Raw genomic sequence first — 12371 nt, forward strand, 5'->3', positions numbered from 1 at the left:
CATGCAAATGGAAATCAAAAGAAAGCTGGGGGCTTCCCTGGTGGTGCAGTGGTTGAGAGTCTGCCTGCCAATGCAGGGGACATGGGTTTGTGCCCTGGTCCGGGAAGATCCCACATGCTGTGGAGTGGCTGGGCCCATTAGCCATGGCCGTTGAACCTGCATGTCTGGATCCTGTGCTCCACAACGGGAGAGGCCACAACAGTGAGAGGCCCACATAAAGCAAAAAAAAAAAAAAAAGGAAGCTGGAGTAGCAATACTCATATCAGACAAAATAGACTTTAAAATAAAGAATATTACAAGAGACAAGGAAGGACACTATGTAATGATCAAGGTATCAATCCAAGAAGATGATATAACAATAATAAATATATATGCACCCAACAGAGGAGCACCTCAATACATAAGGCAACTGCTAACAGCTCTAAAAGAGGAAATCGACAGTAACACAATAATAGTGGAGGACTTTAACACCTCTCTTACACCAGTGGACAGATCATCCAAACAGAAAATTAATAATGAAACACAACCTTTAAATGACACAATAGACCAGATAGATTTAATTAATATTTATAGGACATTCCATCCAAAAAACAGCAGATTACACTTTCTTCTCAACTGCACATGGAACATTCCCCAGGATAGATCACATCCTGGGTCACAAATCAAGCCTCAGTAAAGTTAAGAAAATTGAAGTCATATCAAGCATCTTTTCTGACCACAATGCTATGAGATTAGAAATCAATTACAGGGAAAAAGATGTACAAAACACAAATACATGGAGGCTAAACAGTACATTACTAAATAATCAAGAGATCACTAAAGAAATCAAAGAGGAACTCAAAAAATACCTAGAGACAAATGACAACGAAAACACGATGATCCAAAACCTATGGGATGCAGCAAAAGCAGTTCTAAGAGACAAGTTTATAGCAATACAAGCCTACCTCAAGAAACAAGAAAAATCTCAAATAAACAATCTAACGTTACACCTAAAGGAACTAGAGGAAGAAGAACAAACAAAACCCAAAGTCAGCAGAAGGAAAGAAATCATAAACATCAGAGCAGAAATAAATGAAATAGAAACAAAGACTAGCAAAGATCAATAAAACTAAAAGCTGGTTCTTTGAGAAGATTAACAAAATTGATAAACCATTAGCCAGACTCATCAAGAAAAAGAGGGAGAGGACTCAAATTAATACAATGAGAAATGAAAAAGGAGAGGTTACAACAGACACCGCAGAAATACAAAGCATCCTAAGAGACTACTACAAGCAACTCTATGCCAATAAAATGGACAACCTGGAAGAAATGGACAAATTCTTAGAAAGGTATAACCTTCCAAGACTGAACCAGGAAGAAATAGAAAATATGAACAGACCAATCACAAGTAATGAAATTGAAACTGTGATTAAAAATCTTCCAACAAACAAAAGTCCAGGACCAGATGGCTTCACAGGTGAATTCTGTCAAACATTTAGGGAAGAGCTAACACCCATCCTTCTCAAACTCTTCCAAAAAACTGCAGAAGGAAAACTCCCAAACTCATGCTTTGAGGCCATCCATCACCCTGATACCAAAACCAGACAAAGATACTACAAAAAAAGAAAATTACAGACCAATATCACTGATGAATATAGGTGCAAAAATCCTCAACAAAATACTAGCAAACAGAATCCAACAACAAATTAAAAGAATCATACACCATGATCAAGTGGGATTTATCCTAGGGATTCAAGGATTCTTCAATATATGCAAATCAATCAATGTGATACACCATATTAACAGATTGAAGAATAAAAACTATATCATTATCTCAATAGATGCCGAAAAAGCTTTTGACAAAATTCAACACCCATTTATGATAACTCTCCAGAAAGTGGGCATAGAGGGAACCTACCTCAACATACTAAAGGCCATATACAAAAACCCACAGCAAACATCATTCTCAATGGTGAAAACCTGAAAGCATTTCCTCTAAGATCAGGAACAAGACAAGGATGTCCACTCTCACCACTATTTTTCAACATAGTTTTGGAAGTCCTAGCTGCGGCAGTCAGAGAAGAAAAAGAAATAAAAGGAATACAAATTGGAAAAGAAGAAGTAAAACTGTCACTGTTGCAGATGACATGATACTATACGTAGAGAATACTAAAAATGCCACCAGAAAACTAGTAGAGCTAATCAATGAATTTGGTAAAGATGCAGTATACAAAATTAATTCACAGAAATCTCTTGCATTCCTATAACCTAATGATGAAAAATATGAAAGAGAAATTAAGGAAACACTCCCATTTACCACTACAACAAAAAGAATAAAATACCTAGGGAGGGCTTCCCTGGTGGCGCAGTGGTTGAGAGTCCGCCTGCCGATGCAGGGGATACGGGTTGTAGCAGGATACAAAATTAATGCACAGAAATCTCTTGCATTCCTATACACTAATGATGAAAAATCTGAAAGAGAAATTAAGGAAACACTCCCATTTACCATTTCAACAAAAGGAATAAAATTCCTAGGAATAAACCTACCTAGGGAGACAAAAGACCTGTATGCAGAATACTATAAGACACTGTTGAAAGAAATTAAAGATGATACAAACAGATAGAGAGATATACCATGCTCTTGGATTGGAAGATTCAATATTGTGAAAATGACTATACTACCCAAAGCAATCTACAGATTCAGTGCAGTCCCTATCAAACTACCAATGGCATTCTTCACAGAATTAGAACAAAGAAATCTTACAATTCGTATGGAAACACAAAAGACCCTGAAGAGCCAAAGCGGTCTTGAGGGGAAAAAATGGAGCTGGAGGAATTAGACTCCCTGACTTCAGACTATACTACAAAGCTACAGTAATGAAGACAATATGGTACTGGCACAAAAACAGAAATATAGATCAATGGAACAGGATAGAAAGCCCAGATATAAACCCACACACCTATGGTCAACTAATCTATGACAAAGGAGGCAAGGATATACAGTGCAGTAAAGACAGTCTCTTCAATCAGTGGTGCTGGGAAAACTGGACAGCTACATGTAAAAGAATGAAATTAGAACACTCCCTAACACCATATACAAAAATATATGGTGGATTGGAGACCTAAATGTAAGACCAGACACTATAAAACTCTTAGAGGAAAACATAGGAAGAACACTCTTTGACATAAATCACAGCAAGATCTTTTTTGATCCACCTCCTAGAGTAATGGAAATAAAAACAAAAATAAACAAATGGGACCTAATGAAACTTAAAAGCTCTTGCAAAGCAAAGGAAACTACAAACAAGATGAAAAGACAACCCTCAGAAAGGGAGAAAATATTTGCAAACAAACAACAGACAAAGGATTAATCTCCAAAATATACAAACAGCTGATGCAGCTCAATATTAAAAAAACAAAAACCCAATCCAGAAATGGGCAGAAGACATAAATAGACGTTTCTCCAAAGAAGACATACAGATGGCCAAGAAGCACACGAAAAGCTGCTCAACATCACTAATTATTAGAGAAATGCAAATCAAAACTATAATCAGGTATCACCTCACACCAGTTAGAATGGGCATCATCAGAAAATCTACAAACAACAAATGCTGGAGAGGGTGTGGAGAAAAGGGAACCCTCTTGCACTGTTGGTGGGAATGTAAATTGATACAGCCACTATGGAGGTTCCTTAAAAAACTGAAAATAGAATTACCGTATGATCCAGCAATCCCACTACTGGGCATATACCCAGAGAAAACCATAATTCAAAAAGACACATGCACCCCAATGTTCATTGCAGCACTATTTACAATAGCCACGTCATGGAAGCAACCTAAACGCCTTTCAACAGATGAATGGATAAAGAAGATGTGGTACATATATACAATGGAATATTATTCACCCATAAAAAGGAACGAAATTGGGTCATTTGTTGAGACGTGGATGGATCTAGAGATGGTCATACAGAGTGAAGTAAGTCAGAAAGAGAAAAACAAATATCGTATATTAACCCATGTATGTGGAACCTAGAAAAATGGTACAGATGAACCAGTTTGCAGGGCAGAAGTTGAGACACAGACGTAGAGAACAAACGTATGGGCACCAAGGGAGGAAAGCTGCGGGGTGGTGGGGATGGTGGTGTGATGAATTGGGAGATTGGGATTGACATGTATACACTGATGTGTATAAAATGGATGACTAATAAGAACCTGCTGTATAAAAAAATGAATTAAATAAAATTCAAAAAAAAAAGACACATGAACCCCAGTGTTCATTGCAGCACTATTTACAATAGCCAAGATATGGAAGCAACCTAAATGCCCATCGAGAGATGAATGGATAAAGAAGATGTGGTACATATATACAATGGAATATTACTCAGCCATGAAAAGAAACGAAATTGGGTCATTTGTAGAGATGTGGATGAATCCAGAGACTGTCATACACAGTGAAGTAAGTCAGAAAGTGAAAAACAAGTATCGTATATTAACACATGTATGTGGAACCTAGAAAAACGGTACAGATGAACCGGTTTGCAGGGCAGAAATTGAGACACAGATGTAGAGAACAAACATATGGACACCAAGGGGGGAAAGTGGTGGCGGGGCTAGTGGTGTGATGAATTGGGAGATTGGGATTGACATGTATACGCTAATAGGTATAAAACGGATAACTAATAAGAACCTGTTGTATAAAAAAAAATTAAAGAGATTAGGAGTCTGTACATATGGGGGGCAGGAAGTATATGGGAAATCTCTGTACGTTCTGCTCAATTTTTCTGTGAACCTAAAACTGCTCTAAAAAATCAAGTCTATTAAAAAAAAAATGAAGCATTTAAACTCACATCTAAACAGTGCTTTACAAAAATTATTGAGCGCTTCCTGAATATAAAACAGCTAAACCTGTTGCTGTTTTGTAGCTTTATGTGATTTTGATGGGATCTGGTTGTGAAATTAAGATGTGAGAATCTCACTGATCTGTATCAAATATTACCTTGCCATTTGAGAATAAAACAATTTATAACCTCCCCCAGGAAGGCATGCTAATTTTTAACATGTGTTTCTCTTTTTATGTACTAATGAAAAGCTCTTTCACACTTTAAGGTTGGTGTGAAAAAGTAAATAAATAAAAGGACATATGAGCCCCTGACCCCACTGTGGATTTAGTCAAGATGTAAAAACAATATTGATTGTGGAGTTTGGAAAACAGGATTATTGGTTTCGTGGCAGTACTGAAATCTGGAGTATTTGGAAGATTCCAGCTAATCAACTGGAACAACAATCGTTGTCTGTCATGTATCCTTGTCAACACTTTAAAGATAGAAAAAAAATAGAAACATGGACCTATGGTTCTTTATATCATGCCTAACTGTTAACAAAGAAACAGAACAACTCTTCATAAGTCATAAAGGTTAAGGATGAATCTGGATATTGTTCTGTGTACCTGACCGTGTGATCCTCACGTGTCTCGGAATGAGGTAGATGAAGTATGTGTGTATAGATAATCAAATTATGTACATGCATATTTTTGTGTCTTATAAGTGAAGAAACTGGTTAAGGTAATTCTCCAAGGTCGTACAACTTAAAGAGTCCCCTCCTCCCAGATCTGACTCAGAACTGGTATGTTTCTGTTCAGTTTAACTGACATTTTCTTCTTTACTATGTGCCGAACACTATGTTGGGCACTGCAGACATGAAAGTGAGTAAGACATAGTTGTCATCCTGAAGGAAGTTGTAGTATAGCAGAAAATACAATTTTAATACAGTGATAAGTTTTCTGATAGAACTGATACTCTGTCTTGTGCCAAGGTAAGGGAGAGCTTTTAGCTTAGTCTGAAAGTCTAGGAAAATCTTCTCAGAAGTGAACCCCTCACTTGAAAGATGAATAAATAGTGTAACTCATAAAAGAGGTATATCCTAGTTTTCTCTGAGTCCTCTGCAGTAGTGATCTGCTTTATAGAATGTCACATTATAGTTATCAGTGTCTCTAGGTGTGTTGATATTTAGGGGTGGCAGTACATAGTAGAAAATATACTCTGGTTATTTCATAGAAGTGTCTTGAGTAAATTCCTTCCTTTTCCCCCAGCTTCACCACCACTACCAAGAATGGGTGGCGAAATTTCCATGGTATAGGGTCACATTTGTTTCTTCCAGGCCCTCCAGAAAGAAACAGTTTGTCAGGGGAACTCGGAAAGGGCTTTTTGGACCAGATCTCTTTAAGAAGAAAATTAAGTGCCCCTAGGGGAAGTATCTTGGAAAATTTTAAACTGCCTCTGTGAACTTGGACTTTGAAGGATAGCTCTTGACAGTGCTTGCTGTGGGTAAATCCTGACTGCCTCCTCTGACTTTAGCTGTGGTGATCGCCTGCCTTTTCTTTAGCACTATTGGTCGGGCACACGTTCCTCTGTTCCTCTAGCCTCCTGACTGACTTCCAGCTCCCACCTTTCCCTGACCTGCTTGCCTGGTTCTTTTCCCGCCACCTGACCTGCCATAACCTCAGATTCAAGCTCTGACCTGCTAACCTGGACAGTGCACTCCCAGCCTGCTGGCTGCCAGACACAGTCAGCCTGTCCCCCAACCCTGCCCTGGGCCAGAGTGTCTGACTGCTGGGCAGCAGTGACTCGCTCCACCTTCCCCCCACTACACATACAGGCGGGGCACACCAGCATCTCATGAGGACGGTCACAGCCAAGGCTAGAAAGGGAAGGAAGAAGGAAAACCTGTTAGGGAAGGTCGGGGCGGGGGGAGGAATCTAGTAAGTTTAAAGACAGCCCTCAAAAGTTCAGTCAGTCAGTAAGTAGTTGAGTGCTTCTGTGTGTCAGGCATGTGCTGGGTTATAGGAGTATAAGATGAATAAGGAGGATATTTGGGATTATAAAAAACTGTTGATATGAAGCACTTTTACAGCATGTTTTTATCACCCTGTTATCATACTTGTCACATAGTTTTTATGCTATGTAAGGAAGTTTTTTGTAACTAAACTCTTATTTTTTGTAGCTAAACTCTTAGTATTATCCTAAGTTAGCTTCCAAGGTTATTGTACCCCAAATACCATTTGTAGTTTGAAGTTGAATTATACTTATATGACCTGCGAATTTAGGGATTTCAGGCAATGTAAGTTCTAATGTAAAATCTTACATGTGATTGTATTGAAACAGAAGGAATGATTTCCTGTTCTTGGCAAATGCTGTCATATTCTGGAAGCAAGACTGTCAGGAAAATGATGAAGTTTGCCAAATGTTATGTTCAGTTTGTGAAAAGAGACTGTGAGGCATTTTGTGAGCCTTCACCTTTAGTGTCATCTGGCCATTTGGAAGCATTGGTCAGGGATGGGTGGCAAAGTCAAAAGCTTTTAAAGACCAAGCAGGTAAATGCACTGTGTTAGGGGTGGAGCAGTGAATACAGATGAGATATTTAAAATAATATTATCAGATATCATTGTAAAACTGCAACAACAGTGCAGTCCTGGCCAAACAGGAGGATAGATAGCAGCATTTACCTGTCGTGCTCAACTTCTGGGTGCCATTTATCCTGGGAACCAGGCTACCCTCTTAGGGGCAATTGATTGGGAGAACTGATGTACTCTTATATACAATAAGGCAACAGAAAATGGTGCCATTTCCAAGGATTCACCAAAATGTAGTCAATACTTTGTGAAATGCTACTTGTTTCCTTTTCTTCAGAATTAGAAAAGCCAATGCACATTCAATACTTATTCCAAAAAATTAAATAGGTATGGTTGTAGATCATTCATTTATAGAGTTTAAACATGTTTTGAGTGACAACACACCCACACACCCCAACATAGCAACAAAAGACCCAGCCTATTTTCTCATATTACCTGAAGAGAAAGTTTGAATTAACCACATAAAATCTCCATTCAGTAGTTGTAGTCTTGAAGATAGATTCTGCAGCAAATCAAATCAACACTCGGCAAACACTGTGAACAACTCTGAGCTCTCACTGAGTGTGCATGGCATATAATATACTACTGGGAAAAATCTCTACAGTTCGTTTAAAATATAATTGGTGATACACTGTTTGATTCAGAATCAGATAAGAATCACAATCAGATAGGGTAAGGTATAAATAAAACAGAAAAACTCATTGTAGCAGCTGGAAGAGCCTGGAAAAATTAACTCCTCTAAGGAGGAGGATTATTTCCTGGCTATTGAGGTTTTCTTATTTAGCTAGTAGTATTTCTTTTATCTGTTAGACAAATTATATATGTATTCAATTTCAAATTTAGGCATTGAATTGAGCACTTTTATTTTTCTTTAAGACTATCAGATGTTTGCCAGGAAAGGCTAATTGTGTGTTATCCATCAGTTTAAACAATAAAAAAATTCAGCCAAAAATTATATTTATTGCACAACCTATGCTCAGTGGTTTTTAACTGTATTGTCTTGATTTTTTCACAATTCTGTGCCAGGGTCTAATGGCTATTGATTGTCCTTATACTGGCATTGTGGACTATCAGCAGGTGGCTTTGTCATTTGCCCAGGATTTCCAAGAAGCAGGTGGCTCTGTTTTGACCAGTTTTGAAGTAGAAGATATTGAAATGGCTAAAGAAAGTCCTTCAAGAAGTAAAGATGGTAAGCAATCCTTGTCTTTTCTTTTGAATACTGAATTGACTTCTAAACAAACTTGGGACTGTTTTTGACTAGGGTAGCACTGGCAAGAGGGCCACCAGAAGCTAGGCTACAGTAGGGCCCAGAGCTGGAGGCAGGTACAGAAGGGGTGAGGGTGAGACCGGATATGGGAGAACTGGGACTTCTAGTGAGTCTTGTGCTGATAGAACTAGGCACTGATGGGACACTTCTGACTAGTGCTAAATCCCGAACTGCCAGGCTGTTTATGGAAAATTAGCCCGCAAACACTTCCCTATCCAGTAGGTTAATCAGAATCCCCTGGGAATGCTTGTTAAAAATGCAGATTTTAGCATCACCCAGTCTTACTGAATCAGACTGTCTGGGGATAGGGCATGACTCAGCCATTCTGAACTCCCCCTCCACCGCCCCCCCTCCCAGTTCCTTCATTGTAACCTGTACTTAGAGTTTGTTTTGTTTTGCTTTGGGGACAAAATTTTCTTTTAAACCAAATGAATTAATTTTTAAGCCTTAAATTCATTGTTGGGAAATTTGAAGGAGAAAAAAAGTAGTGTTCATTCTTTCTTGACAGGTTTTTAAGGAGATCTGGGCTATCTGAGTCATTCTCCCAGTGTCCTTTTAAATTCTAAGATGATGAGCAAAATTGTTAAATAATTGAGATTGTTAGACAGGTAGCATAATCAATCAAATCTATGATATAAGTAAGTAGATCGTATTTTTTTACCTGCTGTGCATATGCTTTATAGGTCTTTGAGATCACATGTATCTGATTGGGAACTCTTTTTTTTGTTGTTGTTGGTACGCGGGCCTCTCACTGTTGTGGCCTCTCCCGTTGCGGAGCACAGGCTCCGGATGCGCAGGCTCGTCAGCCATGGCTCACGGACCCAGCCGCTCCGCGGCATGTGGGATCCTCCCCGACCCGGGTACAAACCCGTGTCCCCTGCATCGGCAGGTGGACTCTCAACCACTGCGCCACCAGGGAAGCCCGGGAACTAATTTTATAAATAGTTTATCATTGGAAATTTTGTGTTGTGATAACTCTTGCTTCTCTATACAACTTAGAATCCGCAAGGATTCAGATAACCAAGACTTGAACAACAAGTGTCATAACATTAGTTCTGTGGGAAAATGCATACTGATTTATGATGATCCATTTTATAGCCTGTTTTCTAGGATTGCAGTTCACAGAAAAGCTGGGACTGTCTGTTTTGGAGCTGGGATGGGGAATGGTTTATAAGTATAGATTAAATGAATTAAAATAAAATATGCTAAAAGCATGCCAGAGTTTTGTATATTGTCAAATATGAACTAGTTTAATCTTGTTACTTAGTAAAAAACTTTAGAATGAAAAGTAGGAGGCAATAATGGTTATGACAGAGACAATCCTTTAAATTTATTACTAGAATAATATTTCATTTAATGTAGGCTTTCTTTTGCTAAAAATAAATCTTTCACTAATTTTTTTTCAGGAATGAAATACCCAATTGTTATAAGGAATACAAAGGTAAAGATTCTTAAGCAAAACTACTTTCATCTACTTTATCTACTGTCATCTCCTTTCTTAAAAAGGTGAATTAACCACAGTGCCGTATTTTATGTCATTGAATGAAATTTGTCTAATGTAAAAGTTATTCTGAGAGAAATCCTTTGAGAGCAGTGTAACAGCTTTCATTCTAAGAAGGCTTTCAACTTGGAAATGTCTTCATGAAGTGGTTGTGCCAGCAAAGGATAGGATTATAAGCACTTAGAGTAATAAAAACTGATAGTTTTATTGCTCTGCCTACTTATCTACATTAACTTATTAACTGTCTGCTAATGAGAAGACTTTGGGGGCAGGGAGCAGGTTGTGCAGAGAGAGATGGACTGCTTTTCTTCATCTTCTCATAGTCTAAAACAAGAATTATTGAATGGCATAGAAGCATTTCGTTAGCTGTATGTTCATCGAACGATCAGAGTTCAGTCAGGAGAGTAGAGTCATCAATGAGTATATTATAGGAATTAGGCCTTACACAATTTTATTTATTTATTTTGGCTGTGCTGGGTCTTAGTTGCGGCACGCGGGATCTTCACTGTGGCATGCGGACTCTTAGTTGTGGCATGCATGCGGGATCTAGTTCCCTGACCAGGGATCGAACCTGGGCCCCCTGAATTGGGAGCGCGGAGTCTTACCCACTGGACCACCAGGGAAGTCCCCTTACACAATTTTTAAAGGATCTGGGGAAGTGCAGGTTCAGAAGGGGAGTTGGTAGATCAGAGGCATCTCCAGCCAGTCTGAGAAGCCACGTGTGTCTAGCTGCTGAAGTGGGAATGCAAGCAGGAAGCTCATGAGGAGATATGGGGGGCTCTTGCCTCTGTCTATACCCAAGCAGTAGGCTGGAGCAGTGCCTGATCAGTAGGATCGGTAGTTGGGAAGCTGAATGTGGAGCTGTAATTTACATTGCAGTGGGTGTCTGTCACTTCATTGGACTAGAATGACCTTCAGAGAATAGTGGCTGCTGCTGTACTTCTGCCTGCCAAACCATATGCAATTCCTGTTTGGTCAGCTTTAAGCTGGAACCGTATAGGGAACCATTGTCGTTCCCAGCTTAACCAGATCGACACAGTATAACCCGCTGCAGTCCATCCCTTTTCAACTTGGCATCCATTCACACCCCTTATAACCATATTTAACTTCCAAATAAAGAGAGTAGAAAAATTATGCTTCCATCCACAAGGTGCAACTATCTTCCATACACCTGAAGACATGCTTACTCTCCAAAAAAGATACGAAGTCTACTTTATTGATCATGAATGTTCATTTCTTTTCTAGCTGAGTCACTCTCCCTCTTTGAGATCCTGCAACTTACATACTGAGATAAAAGGTTAACCACAATTTAAGCATCTTATATTAAATCAGTAGTTCTCAACGGGAGGCAGTTTCTCCTCCTAGGAGACATTTGGCAATGTTTGGAGACATTTTTATTGTCACATCTAGTAGAAGGGGGGCAATGCTACTGGCATTTAGTGGGTAGAGGCCAGGGATTCTGCTAAACATCCTACAATGTGAGAGACAGGCCCCCAGAACAAAGAGGTATCTGGCCCCAAATGTCGATAGTACTGAAGTTGAGGTGTTAGACAGTGGGGAAGTGACAGAGATGGGTGTGTTAGTCGTCTAGGGCTGCCTTAACAGAACACCACAGACGGAGTGGCTTTAACAACAGAAATTTATTTTTTCACAGCTCTGGAGGCTAGAAATCTAGGGTCAAGGTGCCATCAGGGTTGGCTTCTGGTGAGATCTCTCTTCTCAGCTTGTGGATGACTGTCTTCACACTATGTCCTTACGTGGCCTTTTCCCTGTGTGTGCACATGTGCAGAGAAAGAGCAGGAGAGAGCAACCTCTGGTATCTCTTTGTCTTATAAGAACACCATTCCTATTAGATTAGGGCTCCACTTTTGTGACCTTATTTAACCTTAATTACCTCCCTAAAGGGCCTGTCTCCAAATACAGTCTCGTTGGGCGTTAGGACTTCAACGTATGAATTTGGGGAAGACATAATTCAGTCCATAATAATGAGGATAAAGAAATAATTGGGTAATTTATAGACAAATATATTTATTTCAAAATAAGGAAGAAATACCCATAGCTACTACACTCCTCATTTCTGTCACCAGTCATGTGGTCATAGCTGATATTTATAATTTCCTTCTTCCACGACTCATTCCATAGTCCCTTTGCCCTTGGCAAGCATCTCAGTTGGTCATGGTTCCTAGTTTGGTGGGGTAACTCAAACTTGCATTCCTG

The 12371-nt window shown here is 39.2% G+C and overlaps 1 protein-coding gene across 1 annotated transcript in view; it reads left to right on the forward strand.

The window, feature by feature from the left end:
* Positions 1-12371, forward strand: part of L2HGDH (L-2-hydroxyglutarate dehydrogenase) — a 56605-nt gene that overhangs the window by 20899 nt on the left and 23335 nt on the right. The window contains exons 5-6 of the mRNA XM_007446616.1: positions 8413-8575; positions 10060-10094. Coding sequence (XP_007446678.1) covers positions 8413-8575; positions 10060-10094 — 198 coding nt within the window. The remainder of the gene's footprint in view (positions 1-8412; positions 8576-10059; positions 10095-12371) is intronic.

This window comes from Lipotes vexillifer, unplaced genomic scaffold, assembly GCF_000442215.2.
Source record: "Lipotes vexillifer unplaced genomic scaffold, Lipotes_vexillifer_v1.1 scaffold124, whole genome shotgun sequence".
Classification (NCBI taxonomy): domain Eukaryota; kingdom Metazoa; phylum Chordata; class Mammalia; order Artiodactyla; family Lipotidae; genus Lipotes; species Lipotes vexillifer.